This window comes from Trypanosoma brucei, chromosome 11 (assembly GCF_000210295.1).
Source record: "Trypanosoma brucei gambiense DAL972 chromosome 11, complete sequence".
Lineage (NCBI taxonomy): Eukaryota > Euglenozoa > Kinetoplastea > Trypanosomatida > Trypanosomatidae > Trypanosoma > Trypanosoma brucei.
In genome coordinates, this window is record NC_026744.1 from 2,475,126 (window position 1) to 2,493,182 (window position 18,057).

At 49.3% G+C, this 18,057-nt stretch overlaps 8 protein-coding genes across 8 annotated transcripts; 7 read left to right on the top strand and 1 right to left on the bottom strand.

Annotated features, from left to right (window-relative positions):
- Positions 1-824: 824 nt before the first annotated feature.
- Positions 825-2,216, top strand: TbgDal_XI10200 (replication factor A, 51kDa subunit, putative; the record flags this gene model as incomplete). Its single annotated transcript, XM_011781863.1, has 1 exon — positions 825-2,216. One exon carries the CDS (start codon positions 825-827, stop codon positions 2,214-2,216), a length of 1,392 nt encoding a protein of 463 aa, XP_011780165.1.
- Positions 2,217-3,081: 865 nt separating this feature from the next.
- TbgDal_XI10210 (hypothetical protein, conserved) lies at positions 3,082-3,606 on the top strand (the record flags this gene model as incomplete). Its single annotated transcript, XM_011781864.1, has 1 exon — positions 3,082-3,606. One exon carries the CDS (start codon positions 3,082-3,084, stop codon positions 3,604-3,606), a length of 525 nt encoding a protein of 174 aa, XP_011780166.1.
- Positions 3,607-3,680: 74 nt separating this feature from the next.
- TbgDal_XI10220 (hypothetical protein, unlikely) lies at positions 3,681-3,986 on the bottom strand (the record flags this gene model as incomplete). Its single annotated transcript, XM_011781865.1, has 1 exon — positions 3,681-3,986. The coding sequence occupies one exon, from the start codon at positions 3,984-3,986 to the stop codon at positions 3,681-3,683; it is 306 nt and encodes a 101-aa protein (XP_011780167.1).
- A 903-nt stretch (positions 3,987-4,889) lies between these two features.
- On the top strand, positions 4,890-10,076 carry TbgDal_XI10230 (hypothetical protein, conserved; the record flags this gene model as incomplete). The annotated part of the gene is made up of 1 exon (XM_011781866.1): positions 4,890-10,076. One exon carries the CDS (start codon positions 4,890-4,892, stop codon positions 10,074-10,076), a length of 5,187 nt encoding a protein of 1,728 aa, XP_011780168.1.
- A 524-nt stretch (positions 10,077-10,600) lies between these two features.
- On the top strand, positions 10,601-11,800 carry TbgDal_XI10240 (ATPase-like protein, putative; the record flags this gene model as incomplete). The annotated part of the gene is made up of 1 exon (XM_011781867.1): positions 10,601-11,800. The coding sequence occupies one exon, from the start codon at positions 10,601-10,603 to the stop codon at positions 11,798-11,800; it is 1,200 nt and encodes a 399-aa protein (XP_011780169.1).
- A 912-nt stretch (positions 11,801-12,712) lies between these two features.
- TbgDal_XI10250 (DNA topoisomerase III, putative) lies at positions 12,713-15,238 on the top strand (the record flags this gene model as incomplete). The annotated part of the gene is made up of 1 exon (XM_011781868.1): positions 12,713-15,238. One exon carries the CDS (start codon positions 12,713-12,715, stop codon positions 15,236-15,238), a length of 2,526 nt encoding a protein of 841 aa, XP_011780170.1.
- A 468-nt stretch (positions 15,239-15,706) lies between these two features.
- On the top strand, positions 15,707-16,582 carry TbgDal_XI10260 (ADP-ribosylation factor GTPase activating protein, putative; the record flags this gene model as incomplete). Its single annotated transcript, XM_011781869.1, has 1 exon — positions 15,707-16,582. The coding sequence occupies one exon, from the start codon at positions 15,707-15,709 to the stop codon at positions 16,580-16,582; it is 876 nt and encodes a 291-aa protein (XP_011780171.1).
- A 242-nt stretch (positions 16,583-16,824) lies between these two features.
- On the top strand, positions 16,825-17,253 carry TbgDal_XI10270 (hypothetical protein, unlikely; the record flags this gene model as incomplete). The annotated part of the gene is made up of 1 exon (XM_011781870.1): positions 16,825-17,253. One exon carries the CDS (start codon positions 16,825-16,827, stop codon positions 17,251-17,253), a length of 429 nt encoding a protein of 142 aa, XP_011780172.1.
- Between the last annotated feature and the right edge of the window lie 804 nt (positions 17,254-18,057).

Genomic DNA, 18,057 nt, shown 5'->3' on the forward strand with positions numbered 1-18,057 from the left:
TTACCCTCTGCTCAATGTAATCTTTTTGAAGCGTTGGTGCCGCCGCTTAAATGCGTAAGTAAACAAATGTGCAAAACATATGCAAAATTGCTCTCTTTTATCTCGACTTTCTAAGTCGTGCCTTTACATTGGACTTAAACTATTATCTTCCACCTCCCGATATTTTCTTTTCTCCGTTGTCATTTTACACCGGACTATTTCCCCGCCTTCTGAAAAAACGCTATCCACGCGTGACGCCATTTCTACCGCCTTTTCCTCGTCATCCTAAGTGACAGTTGCAACAGTGCTGGTTGACCTTTTCTCACACGCTTCTATTTCTGTCTTGTGCTTATGTATGCACGTGGTGAAGGGGAGCGAGTGACTCGGTGTACTTTACGGAGGGAAGGGGATTTAGTGAAGATGGTCATATAATATTCTCGCGATCACTCAGGGGGGAAGGTTGTGGTTAGCTGTGCCGTCTCCCTTAACCTTAGCCTTTTGTCGGTGCTCACTTTTAGACTCGCTGTGTCAGCACTTGTTTACGCCACTTCTTCGGCTTTTCTTCCGTTTTTTTAATTTTTTTTCCCTTTCGTCGTTCCATGCCATTTGGACGGCTACTTAACGAGTATCAATTATTTCAACTGGGTGGAGGAAGGATTTAACCAACAAGAGAGAAAGAACAAATAGAGCTCAAACAAGGCACATACATAAACCGCAAGCAGGTGTGGTGTGTGCACACATATACACTCATTACGCCGATATAGACTCTAGCGCACAAGTAAGCAGAAAAATAGTTTACACATCAAATCGAAGGAAGTCGGAAAGTTACTTTTATTCATCACTTCATGCAGCAGCCATCACAACAACAGATTCAACCAATCGATTCCTTGTCGCCATTCCTTGGCGGCAAGTGGTGGATTCGCGCTCGCGTGACGGACAAGTCTGAAATACGAACGTGGAATAAACCAACCTCACAGGGGAAGCTGTTTTCTTTTACGCTCATTGACGAGTCTGCTTCTATCCGAGCGACGGTATTCAATGAGGCGGTCGACATGTTCAATCCCCTCATAGTGAACGGACAGGTTTACTACTTTAGTGGGGGTCAGGTAAAAAATGCCAACCGTAAGTTCAGTAATGTGAATAATGACTACGAGTTGAGCTTTGACAACACCTGTCAAATATCAGCAGCAAGGGATGTCGTTAGCTCGTCGATTCCCCTACAGCGGTATAACTTTGTGCCAATTGCCATCCTCAAGCAACGAGAAGTCGGTTCTTTAGTCGACGTGCTGGCTGTTGTGTTGAATGTGGAGGAATTGGGCACCATCGTACAGAGATCAACTGGTCGTGAGTTGGTCAGACGCACCGTGAAGGTTGCCGATTCCACCGCGGGGATTGACGTCACCCTGTGGAACGAAAACGCCAAAGAGTGGCCACATCAACCTGGCACCGTACTGGCAATGCGGCAACTTAAGGTGGGGAGTTTTGATGGTGTAACGCTCTCCACAACAATGCAGTCTTCGTTTGATGTTAATCCAAACATCCCTGACGTGAAGAAGCTTCGTGAATGGTTTGAATCTACGGGTGGACGGGACGTCAGTTCACTTTCAATGCAGGGAAATAATGCTTTGGGGCTCGCGAGCAGTGGAGAAACCTACCGCGGCTACAAGTACATTGATGACATAACGACTGAGGGGCTCGGAAAAGGCCCGAAGCCGGACTACATCGATTTGCGTTGCGTTCCTGTTTACCTCAAACAGGATACACAGTGGTACGATGCCTGTCCACAATGCAACAAGAAAGTGATGCTCGAAGGGGCAATGGGTGATCGCTTCCGTTGTGAGAAATGTGACCAATCTATTGTACCAACACAACGGTACTTGGTGTCTATTCAAGTCACAGATAACGTTTCGCAGGTGTGGCTCACGCTCTTTAATGAGTCGGGAGCCGAGTTCTTTGGCATGACGGCTCCTGAACTAAAAAGACGTCAGGAGGAGGATCCCATGTTTGTGACAAAAGTGGCCCAGATGCGCATGAACCGTCCTGTGCTCATGCGTCTTCGTGTGAAGGAGGAGGGTCTCGGTGGCAATGAAGATTCGGAAAGGGTGCGCTTAAATGTTGTGCGCATTACGGAGTTTATGCCGCTGGACACCGTGACGGAGGATAAGCGACAAGCCATGGCGGCACAACTGCGGCAGGAGTGCGACGAAATGATTAAATGCATTAATGCCTACTTGTAAGGCCTTCACCATCAAACTGGATTTGAGAGCAGCCGATTGATTTCATTTGGCGCGGTGTGTTCTCAGGCCAACGGGAACCAGCCCCGGAGTTAAGGACAAGCGAGTGATTGAGTGGGTATCTTTTTGTACGCTGAGTAAGGGGGAGGGGTGAGGGTAAATTTTTTGACAGAAATAATCAGATGCGTCATGGATTTTCGTCCTGTACCAGGCAAAAGAACTCGTGATAAAATAATTAGCTAAATCGAATGAAAGAGGAGCCGGAGAATGCCGAATGGGAGAAATTCACATGGACAAATGAGGCGATGAATATTATAGACCCAGTGGGTGCATTGGAGGAGAAGGCGGCGAGGGATTTTCCAATCTCTGCTGAGCGCCCTCAGTTCTTCTCCTATGACGTCGCCAACGGAAGTTGTGCGGGGCTAGAAAGTGGCTGCAAACATTTCAACCTCGCTTCCTGGTGCATTAAACCCCTGCAGATGTGGAGGGATAGTGTGGCGGCTTCGTTACTGGTATTGTTTTTCACTGTATTACTCATAGTTATTGAGAAGGGGAAGGGGGGAAGTATCACTACTGCCACGAGCGTTTTCTGATGTTGCGTGCTCAGCTGTTTTTTCTTCTATCTTTTTTTAAATCTTTTCTTTCTACATGGCACTTTCGCCACATATGATATATGAGGAGGCGCATATGAAAGGGGACTTTGAGCGCCGTCGCAGGCCGGTTTGGGCAGTTGCTACTGCGTCAATCCAGCGTGACACGACTGATATTTCGCGTGAACGCAATCTTTTACGCAGCTCTTCTTTCTCAACCGCTCCCATTACGACCCATGCCGTGCAAGTGAACTAAAATAGGTAGGAAATAATTAGCAATGAGGAGTAGCCGGGGTATTTTGTTCCTTAGTGGACCTTTCGCCATACGTGGCATGTGTGCATACCACAGCTATCAACAGCTTGACACAGTATCCCACACCAGCAAGGTGTACTCACTCCAAATGCAGCGGCAGACCGTACACTTCACCCCCATAACTCGACTTGGTGTAGAGGCAACTGCAAACCCGACAACAGCCACTAATGCAACAGGGCAGACGGGGGATGGCGACGGGGCCACTGCCCTGGACGTGGCAATGCGTGTTAACAAACTCAAACGCCTCCACCAAACGGGAGGTGGGCCCAGTGGAAAGAAGCAGGTCGAGTTGGATGCTTGGCGAGACCTGAACAGCCTCACCGAGGCACAGATAAATTCTGCTGAAGGAAAGGCGGTGTCGTTACTGCTTAATTCGTGGGCGTACTTCGCTAAGTACTGGGAAAAGGGTGCTGAAGGACCGTCTGCCAGCCTCTCTGAAGTCACTCCCTCCAATGATAGCAGTAGTTCGGGTGAACACGGTACACAGTAAACCCGTGTGGATTTCCACCATACATTACTCTATGCACGGTGACGACGGTGTGAAGGGATAATGGGGGGGGGGAATCAGAAATGCAAACAAAGAGTGATAGGGAAGAAAGATAAGCGATGTCTTAAGTGCGCGCTCGGATGCATCCGGTGGAGGGGGCTCAACCTTAGTACTTCATATGAACTTTGTTGGATGCTGAAATTGTTAATGCTATATAAGGAACATGAGGAAGGTCGTTGAACCATGATTAGGGTATGCACAATATTGAGAAGGGGCGGTATATGTAATATGGAAGTGGTCCGACGGAGGGTGGGGGAGAAAAAGAGGAACCACTGCAACCTGCCGGTTGGGGGAACTTGTGGTGCTTGCGGAGCCACCGCCATTTTGGTGTATCCATCGATGCTTTAACTTGTTAGTGCTGCTTCAATGCGTTAAGCAAGTGAAATGGCTTCAAAAGGTGGTGCCTATGCGGGTGATGATTTGGGTGCTTTGAGGCCGTTTTACCCGCTTCCCCTACGATTTGTCGTTTCCTGTTATTTGTATCACCTTCAAACCCCTTTCTTAGCCGCGGTCGTGCCGTGATATATATATATATATATATATATGCGTGCCCGTGAATGTGGGGCTCATGTGTGTAAGCTAATATGTGACAGGAGTATTGAATTCTCATTTTGTTTATTCACACAGAACAAAGGGATAAAGTGGAGATGGTAAATAACGATAAAGTCAAAGAAATGACGTGCCAGTGTCTACTCTTGAGTACGGAGAAGGGGCGCCTAGACCGTTGTAGCGTGCCTTCGTGTTTTCCCCCCTTTCCATTCGTTATTCTTTCAAAACTTTTTTGTTTCCCATCTACTGTATTGGAGTGGCATCAGAGACAGATGTGTTTGCACGCAAGGGAGGAGGGCGCAACGGAGGATTGAGAGGAGGATGACGGTGTGTCGTGGACGGTTTCGCTTTCCGCAGTTTGACTCCTATCGTGCCCTGTTCCACATTTTCCACCTGTGACAAATGGAAGGTGCGCATTCGCTTAATTTCCCCTTCAGTGTGTGTGTGTGTGTGCGTGTGCTCACTTTCATTTCACAGGTTTACTAACCCTGTCATTGTTGTTCCTATTTTTCTTGACCTCGCCGTCGCTCACGTCTGTTGCTTTAGCAGTTGATACATCCCGCTCTGCTTGTCTACCGAGTTCCGCTGGGGGTGGTGAAACGGGAAGGTGCGAGAAAAGCGCCACCAAGAGAGAAGGACAAAAAGAAACAGCGTTTCTACAGGGAGGCGCCGAAGAAATGCGGCGTCTTATACTTTCCCAGACTCTGCGGGTGGCTGGTCGTCACCGCCCGCCAGTCGCCATGTTTTTACAGAGGTTTTACAGGGGCCACGGAATAAGTACAGCCCTTCCACTGCATTACAGTAAGCGCCATCGCAAGAGAGAAGGGCGGATGTACGGTAAGCCTCTCCGTCCGGTAAGTGACGGGGAGAATGGCGCAAGTGGTGACGGTGGTGTCTTGACGAGATGGGAAGCGGTGGTGAGCTCTCGCCATCAGTGCGAGTCCCCGGTTCAGACGTTAGCGAAATCGGAGAAACCGAAGAAGGCAGAAAACACGGTAGCGGGGAAAATGACGGGATCAAGCCGCTTTTCCCACCGTCGCGACCATTCGGCGTACCCTTCAGGTGTACAGCCTGCCCCTCTCGCGACGTCCGGTTTGCCCACGCAGTCGTCTGAGCGCCAACAACAGAAGCAGATCGGGCAGCAACAAGTGCCATTGGATGCGTTGCACCGTCTTTTTAAGGTGCATGCGGTTATGCGAACCAATTATGAGGCGCTTGGAAAATGCACAAAAGTGCTGAAGAGCTTTTCAACGGCGTGTGCCGAAGCACTTCTCCAACTCGGCGTGCTGCAAAAAGAGCAGCCATCAGCTATGGAAAGGAAAGGTTTTATTGATGTGCAGCTCTGCAAGTCAGGTGTCACAGAGGCCAGTAAAAATGGGACATCTTCTCCTTGTTTCGTCTTACCACCCGAAAGTCCACTTTACCGCACAACCATCAAGTTTCCAACCATCACAGTGGAGCACGTGCTGACGACAACAGTGCCGGCCGGTTGCGGTGCAAAAGATTCTGGAGGGGATATTATGTCTGTTGATATGGAAGGCGCCGCTCCGTTCCCTATGGGACATTGTGAGTCACGTCCCTCTACATCCGCTGGAAATGGAGTGACCGTGGAGTATGACTGTGAAGGGGATGTGTTGAGTCACGGGGCCGCGTGGAATTCGATCATTGAAGGGTTCGGGCAGCTTGCTTTGAATCTAAAACAAAATGCGTCTGTATCAGACTTTGCGCAGTTGGCGGAAACGCTGGCATACTTCAAGTGGGTAAAGGATGAAGAACAGGTAGGTTGGGGCACTGAAGATTGCGTGGTGAAGAAGTTTCGTGAGGCGATGGCAAATGCCAAAGACACCTCTGCTTCTGGAAGCGATCCGAACACGAGCGATGTAAGCGCGGCCCTTGCGGCCATTGCAGAGTCATTTCTTAGGAAAATTCCTCGCGTGGACTGTATTGGCAGCGCGGTAGTGCACAGGGGAGGTGAACGGACTGCTCCCTCTGTTCACGCAATTGACGTAATGCTGAATTTGGCGCTCCGCATGTGTCTTTCCCAGTGGCACGCCATGTCACACTTTGAAAGGATGAATATTGTTCTGTTCTGCACATATCCATGGTTCGCGGAGGACCTAAGCATCGCAGCGGGTTTGTGCCTCACGCAGTCTTATCTCCAGTCCCTTCTCCGCGCAGATGCTGATGTGACTTATCAGCATACGTTTCACTACGTACGGCGTGTCTCCCGCCTTTGCTGGCCCTGTATACATGACACGGACTCTGCCCCTGTTAAGAAACTTCTCTTCCCGAGAGACCCCCAAGGCACCGCTGTTTCTTCCCACGCTTTGGAAGCGGTCAGCGTCGAGGAGAAGGACAATCAGTTGAATCAAAAGGAGGGACTGCAAGGCGAGGAGCAGGCTACAACCACATCCGAGTCAAAGCTAATGTGGCTCCCCTCGTTCAAAGACGCCTCATGCGTTTCGTACGGTTCTTCTATGAAGCAACGCGCGGCTTATGAGCTGCTGTTGTTATGGATGACGTGTGTAAATCCATCGGGCCTTCATCGTTCCTCCCCGCACGGTCGCTACGTGAGCGCCACTGGTATCGCAATTATTGACGTCGATCTCTTTGTCACACAGCGATTTCGTACCGGCAAATCGAAGGACGAGTGGTTACTGTTGCACCCGGTAGAAGGGGATGTTGTGGCCTCCGTCACCATTAGGACTATGGTGCAACACTGTGAGACTCCCTATGCGCTGACGCGGCTTTTCTTCTGCAACTTCCACAGTGTCTTACCCCACATTTGGGGTGGAATAGGTGCACGACGGAGAGAGATCATATGGACAGCGTGGTGTCGGGCTGTTGCTCAGCCGCTTGTAAACACTCTCTCAGGTTCAGACGAGGGGCAGCGGGAGGACGATGGGGGGATGCAAACACTACAAATCACAGTAGATAACGCTGATCGAACGCTGGATTATTTAAAACCCTTAATATCGGCTCTAACGTCCGACGAGTTGTTTCTGCGACTAATAATGCGTTGTGCGGATAAGTCCTTAGAGGAGATGGCCTGTGAGATAGGAAGTGGCAACAACACCTTGCCCCTTAGCAAGTGGTGCGCGCAACTTGCTGGGTTTGTATACAGTGTTGCGTTTGCTTTGCATTGCAGGGCCAAAAGGGAAGGATGCAACCGAGATGGGGGGCCATCGAGACCGAATACAGCGACTGATTCCGCGAATAAGAAAGTAGTATCAGGTAAGCAGACGGATAACCTCCCGAAAGGCACGCAGGAAGATATCTCTGACCTCCAACTGCAATTCAAAGCAGCTGTATCTGCGCTTTTGCGGAAGCTGAGTGCTGGGGATACGCAGGTAGCTGAGCAGCTACTTCACCACTTTTACGAGCCACACTTCAGTGGTGATCAGGAACGAGAGGTTGTTGAGGACATTCAGAGGCATCTTCAGCAGGTGTGTGATTCTCAATCTCGTGATGCACTGCATGCTTGGATAGAATGCAGCGCCAGGGCTTCGTGTGAGGCAACTGTGCCTCTCAAGGAGGAGTTGCTTTGCAAGTGGCAACGCACGGTGCTAGAGGCGGACGCTGGGTTACCAGTTGTGTTACCGACAATTGTGGAGTGTTGTCGCGGCCTTGTCGGATTGGTAAAAAAAAGGGGGCGAAACATTTCCGGCAGGCGTCAAGGGCAACAGCGGGGAACAGAGAGTACTACTGTGGGTGAAGAGAGCTCATGCAAGGAGGTGTTCTCAAAGGAAGAACTGCCGGTAGTAATAACTGTACTTTCCCGTGCGATGCTTACCCGCACCTCCACGGTAAGCACTGTGGGCTTGACAAAAATATCGAGCGAGATCAGTACACTTCTGTCATCATGTGGTTACGAAACGGCTGACGGCAACACGAGTGGAGGTGGCCGCAACGGCCGCGAGCTGTGCGACACTAACACAGCAACGATTACTTCAGCAACCGCAGGGGAGCGTACGGTTGAACTGGAGTTAATCTTATCTGGCGAAATTGACCAGAAAGCGGGGGAATTACCTTGGATCACCATTCTCGAAGCTGTGCAACTACAGCTGGTGCCGTACACCGTTGTTAAAAACCTGCTAACGTCCTTCAAGGGTGGGTGCGACAACGGCAAAGAGCGTCTCCGGTGGCAGGAGCTGCAGAGGGACTTTCAACGGAAACGGCACCATCGCCTTGTGGGGAACACCTTGGTGTTTCGGTGGTACGGTTGTGCTGTACCTAATGATGAGGGTTGGGAAGACGGATCTGGCCTCATGCGTCCAATGGCGGAGGACCGCGATAATGTGCACAGCGCCAGTCACCAAGGCCGTACTTCTACCGAGTTGGGGGCCTTCACGCGGCGATTGCTCAAAACACTTGCCCGCGCTGAGGTGACTCGTCTCGACGACAGGAAGGAAATAACTACCCAAACATTCGTCGTGGGCCCGAGTGATGACAGTGCCACACGTCACCCCACCCCAGGGCAGGAGGAAGATGCCAATCTCCAGCGTTTAGATCTTCTCTTCAGGGTTCATACGCTGGCTGCACACATACTTATGACAGCTAGTACGAAGAAACCGCACATGATCCATGAGCTGTATGATACGCTCTTACACCTTGTTGAGAGGGTGATGCCAACTACTCCCAATGCTCCCGGCAACGCCAGTGATTTGTTGCTCTTGTGGTTAGTTGGTAGTGCGGTTGCAGTGGGATTGCGTTTCCGGCCTAACTTTCTCATTAAGTGGCCATCAGCTCCAGAAGTGTCATCAGGTAACCTGAAAAGTTGCCCGTCCGCTGAAGAAAAAACTGTACACATCTTGCGCGACATTGAGCCATATCTGCAAAGTGAGTTGCTTCGGCCTACAGTGCGCCTACGGTTTGTCATTAATGTGTTAGTGGCTCTTCGCAGTCTTGAGTTGTTGGGAGCTCGCATCGACGTAGAAGGTCTGCACATGGATCAACTGTTGGTCAGGGCGAGCGCTGACCGCAGGCTGCTGAGCCGCCACGTGAACCTGTTCCTTATTGGTTGCTCCGCCTTACAAAGCACACAGTCTTCGATTTTGCATACTGCTCTCCACCTGCGCGAGGCGAAGTATAACTTATCCTTCGCGGAGATCGAGCGAGCTTTCGTTGCGATTGCTCTGTCAGCTGATACGTTTGCCAGGCAGCATGAAGCCCTAATGGAGCAAAACTATCAACAGCAGCAAAACCGTACACTCTCAGTCACAGTTGCAGCCAACAACACGACCCCTGCGCTCCGTGTGTCACCCGTCCAACTCAGGCACGCTTGGAGTGCACTGGGGCGGCGCGTGTTGGAGAATGCCGGAGAATCACCGACGGATCTGTTTGTGCGTGGGCTGCAGTGCGCTGCGGCGGTTGGGTGCATTGACTCGGCTCTGTATCAACAACTTCTTTCGTACGTGGTGGAGTTTCGCTGGGAAGATCTTCATATATTAGACTGGGTGATGATACTGAGGACGGTGCGGCAATCCTTTGAAAACAGACGCAACCTAGAGGCGTACTTGAAGGAACCACTGCAGGCATTTATGTTGACGATGACAGACAGTGGGGACAACAGCACGGAGCAATCAGTTCAGAAGGTCAACCTCAAGAATCACGAGGGTGAGCAGCTGCTGGAGGGGCTTTGCCTTTTCGCTGAAGCTCTTCCAGGTTTGTTTATAGGTGACAGGGAACTCTGGGGACTTCTGTGGCAAGCTCTTGGTTCCCAGTGGTCGGCGTGTTTTAATGCTGCCAGCAATATTGAGGAACAACAACGCATCACGGCATGGCTGCAGGAGATTAACGCAAGCTACGCCTGGGCTGCAAGGGCAGCTGGGTTCCGTGGCTTGGATGAGCCCACCGCCTTGTGACGCAACAGGGCGGGCGTGGTGTAGATAGTTGCAAGGGGAGCAAAGTAAATGGTCACAAAGGAGCGAGTGAACGGTGTAAGCGCATGTTATGGTCGTATCTTCACATTCTCTCACAAAGTAAACATCTGTTGAAAAAAAAAGGGAGTGTCCCATCTGGTGCTAGAAGTTGGGGAGGGATGCACCCATTCATGTGCCGGGAAATCACTACGTGTAATATTACTCATTTTTAAGGCGTTTGGTGCTGTGCACGAACCTCCATTCACTTTGTACAAAGCTTTGATCTGTGTCCTTCCGCACTTTTTTTTTTTCAACTTCTTTGCTGTTGACAAAAGCATTTTCGGGTTTTTGTTTGGATTTTTATCGCTTCCACTCTCGTTGCGCATAATTTCACCAACATACATACATACTTCAAAGGAAAGGGGAGAAAGACAAATTATCCTTGCAGCTGTACAGGACTTATCGGAGGAAACGGACTGTAGGCGCACTTCTAGCACGGACCACTTAACTTCACTAGTGGCCGAAGCATGGAGGATTTCGTTGTTGTGCCGGTGGAGGTGCGGTGTAGGCAAATGTGTACAGATGCCGCTGAGCTTTCAAAGGTTATCACGAGTTTCATACGGCACCGCAACGGTGTTACACACCCGGGTGACATTATCCCGCTTTGGGGTGCATCCGAGCTTATCACATCAACAGTTGAGCTCTTGCGGGTATGTGACGTTTACTGCCCACTTAACGGGGTTGCAGCGGGCAGGGCGGATTACGCATTGGTGATGTACTACCTTCATGGAGATGATGTGTCTATGACAATGCAAGGAGAGGAAACTTCCGAGTCGCAGGCGCTGTTAACCTACCGCGATTCAGACGACGAAGTGGATGCATCGACTGTCCCTTGCTCCATAGTGCAGATACCGCATGCATCGCTAGAAGGCCTGTGGGAGTCGATGCATTTCGGTGACTCTACCTGTGACACGGTGGAGCTTAAGCGTGACTTGTTGCAATATATGCACACTGCAATGGTTTTCTCTATGGCTGATGTGAACCCACAAGTCATCGCGTGGAATCAGCTGGTGCTGCTACACGGGCCCCCCGGCACAGGGAAGACATCTTTTTGTAAAGCACTTTCACATAAACTTTCTATACGGCTTGCGGGGATATTTCCCAAGGCGAAGCTGGTAGAGGTTAACACTCAAAGTTTGTTTAGTCGTTGGTTTAGTGAGAGTGGGAAGCATGTCATGGGCTTGTTCCGCCGTATACACACGATGGCGGAGGATTCCAAATGCCTTCTTTTTGTCCTCGTGGACGAGGTGGAATCACTAGCTGGGGCGAGGAACTCTGCAATGAGGGGTAACGAACCCTCAGATGCTATCCGTGTCGTCAACACTCTGTTAACTCAGCTGGACATTCTACAGAAAAAGAGGAACGTGGTGATATTAGCTACGAGTAACATCACCGGGGCCATTGATGTCGCGTTTGTTGATCGTGCTGACAAGAAGGTGTTTATTGGCCCACCGGGGTTACCAGCCCGTCTGCAACTAATCAGGGCAAGTACGCAAGAGTTGGTTCAGAGGCGGTTAATTATGCTTGATCCTCCCAATGATCAGGGATTCATAGGCGCAGGGGGGCTGATGCCGATCGGGGAAGGTCGTGTAGAACTCAATGCGAGAGAGTTGCAGCGGCTTGAGCTGGTGGCGGCGCAAGTGATACCTTCAGTGGAAGGACTCTGAAGAAGCTTCCTTTCCTTGCCTACAGCAAACACATTGGTGGGTCCCCTGTCTTCACTACCGGAGAGAGTAGTACCGCATCTGCTATCTCATTTGACACGTACATTAAAAGCTTGACGAGTGCTGTGGAGGGAGAAATATTATCGAGGAGAATGATGGTGTCATCATAGGCTCCCAATTCAGGCACACTAAATAGGCACTTTCGCGCGATTCCCTATTTTTCGCGTTCTCACAGTCTAATTTTTGCGACAGATTATCATTTATTTTGTCATGGTTTTGTCTCTGACTTTTTTGCTTGATTTTTGTATATGAACTAACTTTTTTTTTCTGGTGTGTGGGAATGCAGATGCAGTTGCTATTTGAGATCTTTTTTTTTTAAATTATTTCACATCCTGGTTTATTGTTTTTTTTTGTTTGTCAATGGATTGGATAAGGCCCTTCATTGCAAATATCTAACCGGTAAAACTGGCCCCTCAACACATATGGTCGCGTATCGTTGTAGACGCATATGCTGAAGTTGTGTATTTAAAAGGGAAGGGGAAGGAGGGAGAGAAAACATTCCCCTTTTGTTTGGACTGCTTGCACGACGGAGTTCCGATTTGATAACGGGTGTAGCACACCCATAAGTATTTTTTTTTTTTGTGATCTTTGAATGGCATAACCTTCTTCTTGCTTTTCTTATTCACCTCGTTTGTTCTTCAACATTTCTTCTCTCATTCTTCTAAATTTTCTCTCTACCAATCACTCTCTTTCTTTTGTCCTGCATTCATGAAAATATTTACGAATATCCGCTCAACCTTGAAGCTGAAGTGCGCGGCACGAATTTTGGGAGGTTTCGCCCGCATTGAGGGTGTGGGGGGTGGGACGAGTAAGAAAAATTAACGGCACGCCCATAAGGGAGGAGTGGAGGGGGAAATGGTCCAAACAGTACTTATGGTTGCAGAGAAACCTTCTATTGCTGAGAGCATCGCCCATCACCTCTCAAATGGCCGGACAGCGAAACACTCTCGTGCACTTCCCGTCTTCGAGTACGATGGTTACTTTCAGGGTGCCCCCGCACACTTCCGTGTCACAAGTACAACAGGGCACATTTTTTCATGCGATTTCACCCCTCAGTACCAGTCGTGGGATCGGACTGATGAGGAGTCGCTCTTCGGGGCACCAGTCGTGTGGCGGGAAGAGTCCGGACGGGTGAGCCGCCACCTTGAGCATGAGGCAAAAGGGTGTGCAACGCTCGTTTTGTGGCTTGACTGCGACCGCGAGGGGGAAAACATATGCTTTGAGGTGATGCAGGTTGTGTCGCGAAGCATACATGACATTCGATGTATTTGGCGCGCAAAGTTCTCCGCCATAACGCGGGAAGCGATAACGGAGGCGTTCGTTAATTTGGGTAAGCCAAACAAAAACCTGTCAGATGCGGTGAGCTGTAGACAAGAGCTAGACCTCAAGGTTGGCGTTGTTTTTACCAGGTACCAAACGAAGTACTTTCAGGGTAAGTATGGGAATCTTGATGCTAGTGTGGTGAGTTATGGCCCTTGCCAGACACCGACACTCGCATTTTGCGTGCAGAGGCACGACGAGATACTAAACTTCAAACCCGAAAACTACTGGAAGCTAGTGCCTACCTGCAACAGATACGGTTCACCCATTACGTTTGAGTGGGCGCGCGGTCGCGTCTTTGACGAATTGATTGCACGACTTTTACATCAAAGGGTCTCTCGTAGTAAAGTTGCCAAAGTCGTTGACGTTTCGGTGGGGGCTGACACCCGCGCTCGACCCACGGCGCTCAACACTGTCGAGCTCATGAAAATCGCTAGTAAGTTTCTTGGTATTGGGCCGCATCACGCGATGCAAATAGCAGAAAACCTCTATATTTCTGGGTATATCTCGTACCCACGAACGGAATCCACAGCATATCCGGTCTCCTTCGACTTGAAGGCCGCACTTGCAACCCAACAGGGCCATCCAGTGTGGGGTGAATACGTGCAGGAATTACTGAAAGGTCGGTACACGCGACCGAAAGCCGGCAAAGATGCTGGAGACCATCCACCAATCACACCAATGCGTGCGGCAACTGCCGGAGAGCTGTCGTCTGACTCTTGGCGTTTGTATGAGTACATTACACGTCACTTCATTGCTACAGTATCCCCAGACTGCAAACTTTCGAGGACGAAGCTCGTACTAGAGCTTAGTGGGGAGTTGTTTACCTTCACTGGTAAGGTAGTTGTGGATCCGGGCTTCACAACAATTCTTGCCCATTTGGCTGTAAAGGACGACAAGGTACCAACGAACATCGAGGTGGGGAGCGATTTCCCCATCAATGATGTACGCCTTCAGGCCGGGCAAACCCAAGCACCGGGGTATCTTACAGAAGCTGATCTCATTGGGCTGATGGAAAAGAATGGCATCGGCACAGACGCCTCTATTTCTCAGCATGTCAACAATATAGTTGAACGGGGTTATTGTGCGGTGAAACCTGGGCGCGTAATGGAACCCACAAAACTTGGGGTCGTGCTGATTCATGGTATCAAAAGTATCGACCCTGAACTTGTGCTCCCCCTGGTGCGAAGCAAGGTGGAAGAGTACGTCACGTGCATTGCTGAGGGTCAAGCCAGGCTAGACGAGGTCCTATCGAGTGTGCTTGATCTCTTCTTTGGAAAGTTTCGTTACTTCAAGGAAAACATTGAGCGCTTTGATGCCCTTATGGGAGCTTCATTTTCACCCCTTACTTCCTCGGGTAAGCCGATAACGCGGTGCGGCAACTGTATGCGATACCTGAAGCACCTTGAGGCACGCCCGCAACGGTTGTATTGTGCCTACTGCGAAGTTACGTACGCGTTACCACAGGGTGGAACAATCAAGCAGTATTCCAACTACAAGTGTCCCCTTGACAACTTTGAGTTGGTTATCTGCCACGTGGAGGGAGGTAAGTCATTCCCTATTTGTCCCAACTGCTATAACAACCCCCCGTTTCCAGATGCACGAGTGCAGGGCGGCCGTCAGCTCATGGCATGCGACGAGTGCAAACACCCGACTTGTTATCACTCGCTGGCCACGAATTATGTGGCGGACTGCGTTGACCCACGATGTGATGGGTGCATGGCGTTTGTTCCTCGAACATCGGGGAAGTGGAAAATATGCTGTAACCACTGCACCATGATGATTCTCCTCCCACCAACGGCGCAACGGGTTTATGTAAGTTCAGAGGAGTGCCCGGAATGTGGTGCCATGATGGTGGATCTACAATTTCCAGAAGGCAAATCCCCACTTCCCAACCGCAAGGATCGCATAGTGTCGTGTGTCTTTTGTGATCCAGCACTCAGTAACAACGTGTCAGAGGTACGCGGGAAACTGGGGAATTTTAGCAGACGCGGTGGTGGTGGGAAAGGAAGGGGAAGGGGTGGTAGAGGAAGAGGAAGAGGAAGAGGCTACCGAAACTAGGCGGGAGGCTGACTTGAAACCCTTGATTTCTTGTTTCAAATGTGTGGTGTGTGTATGTGGGAGGTTAACTACAGTTGGAGAAAGATAAGAGATGAGGGAGGGGGTGTGGAAAGGCATGTGTAGCAACTGCAACACGTGTGAACCATTTCTTCGCATCCCTCTCCTGAATTGTTTTAACTTCGTTTGCAGCGCAGTTACAAGGTCACGCAGCGGTGACTGCATTGTCAGCATTTTTGTTCCTTCTAGTCTGTCCATACTTCTCTGTATTATTGCTGTTTCTTCTAATACAAACGCATATTATAGACGTTTCTGTCCGTATACGAACGCCTCCATCAAGGCTAACAGCTCAGCTTCTAGGCTTAGTAGCAACCGACATACACCCAAATCTAAGAAGTTTGCTTGTGCGTTACAGGAGGAGGATAAGGAAGGGTAGTGGAAGAAGGGGCGTGTGGGCAAACTTCTTAGGAAATGAGTAACGCTAACGCTGCTCAAAAGCGTCGCATCGATGCCCTTCTCCGTCTCCCGGAGAACAAGGTATGTTTTGAGTGCCTAGAAAACCAACCGCGGTGGGCAAGTACTAACCTCGGGGTTTTTCTCTGCCTCCGCTGCGCCGGTCTTCATCGGTCAGCAGGTACACATGTTTCAAAGGTTCGTTCGGCCACCATGGATACTTGGGAGGAGGAAATGATTAGATGTTGTGAAAACATTGGTAACGCCCGCGGTCGGGTGCTGTATGAATACAACATGCCCGACAGCGCTCGACCCAATGCATCCACAAACGGGGCCTTGGCGGAGCGTCTTATACGGGAGAAGTACGAGCAGAGGCGGTACTTTAACGTGGAGTACGACTCACTTTTAAAGAAGTTCATGTCTGAAGGTGCGAGTCAAGGATCTTCCACGCCCAAGGACGAGAAACGTGACGTGGTAGCTTCGGTGTCAGCTCCTCCGTCGCTTTGGGTTGGAAACTCCCAACAAACGGCCCAACCAACCCTGACCGCCGGCCAAACGAAGCAAAGCGCGTCGGCAAATGGAATAAGCATAGATGATCTCTTCTCGACACCCAATGCGAAAACTAACCCCAATGTGGGAACACCGGTGTCGCCCCAACCGGTTGGAGTAGTGCCACAAGGGCAATTCCAACAAACCTCAGGAATGTTCCACCCAGCAGGTATGACGCCGTTTGGCATGGAAGTTCGCGGACCCTCTCAAGGAAACTTTCAAGCGCCTGCAGTGGATGCAAAGCAGGAGATTATGTCTTTATTTACTCCGAGTAATCAAGGTCCTCCGCACGTATATAGTGCTTGGGCCCCATCCGGTTCCTCCAAATGCTTTTCTCCTCAGTAACACTCGCGGTGAAGGCCCTACATTAGCGAAGAAAGAGTTGAAGTTGCAAAATTACAAAAAAAAAGTTACTGAAATAGAGGAGCAAGTGACTCCCGCCCGCTGATGGGCGGATCGAAACAATAAAGAAGCATAGGGAGGATGTGAGAGGCGTTCTTAACACTGGGTCATCACTGTTGATACCGCAGACTTGCTTTTTTTTTTTCTGCTCTTGGGTTCTTTTTCTTTTTTTTTCTTCTTCTACTATGGTTCTTTACCACTTTCTTCTTCGTTTGCCCCACCACCTCTTTCGTTTCCTGGTTCCCGTTTGCTGTTGCATGTATGAAAAAAAAACAGCCAAAAGCACTACTGTAAAGCAGAAAGAAAAGAAGACCACAACTTTTCGCGGTTCCACGTCATCTGTTGATGATACAATGAACTTATGTAGTGTGAAGGTTTTGTGTGTATGTGTTTGTGTTTGTGTTTGTGTTTGTAAGCAAACTTTCCCTCTTTCCTTTCCCCAACCCACTTACCCTTTTGTATATTTCCCGCGGTTATTTAATGGAATGCAGCGGTGGACCGGAGAAACAACATATAATACACACGCAATAAAAGAAAAAAAAGAAACAGTTGAATATATACATACATATCTATTTGTTCAAGAAGGAGAGGAAGGGTTGCGGCGTATGGATTAATTGATGGATTAAGTTTAGCAACAGCAACGAGGAGAGAAAGACTGAAAGATATTGAGGTGAATTCAGGTGATATAATCGAAGACTATTTTGACATTACCACGCGGGAAAATGAAGAAAGAAAGGAAGAAATCAAAAGACATATTGAGGGTAGTTGGGGAGGGAGGGAGGGGGGGGGAAAAGAGTGAGAAAAAAAAAAAGGCAAGCAAACAAACAGAAGGGAAGTGTCATGGTTTTGTGCAGGAGTGGTGGTGGTAGGGCGTTATTTGCTTTTCGTTTTTTTTGTTTTGTTTGTGCATTGAGTGAAAGGAACTGTGTGTACGTATTTCTTTTTATGTATGTGATTGTCGGTTTCCTGCCTGTGCGTGGCCGTGTCTTCTCGCGTAGCCTTCAAGTTGTCGCTTTGCCCCTTAGTTATCCACATTCTTTTTTTCTTTTTGTCAAGGCTCATATCTTAAATGTTAAGGTGTGCTTTCCTTCTTTTTTTTTTCTCCCCGTTTGTTGTCACCCCCTTCCATCAGTCACACACCCCCTTCCTCCGCCAGGCAGAAAAAAAAGGAGGGGAATAATGTTTTTTTTTTTTCGCTCTTGTTGTTTGATATGTTTTTTTGATAAACTTTTTGCAGCACTTTTTCTCGATATTTCTCGCGGCTTGGAGAACCTGTTAGTAAGTTAAGTGAGGAAAGGCGAAAAGAGCAACGAAAGGTGTATGAATTAGACGAAGATGAAAGGGCATACATCCGTAAAAAAAAAACCGAAAGTTTGAAGGTTCATGAAGTTAACAACAAAAGCTGCGGTTTTAATACC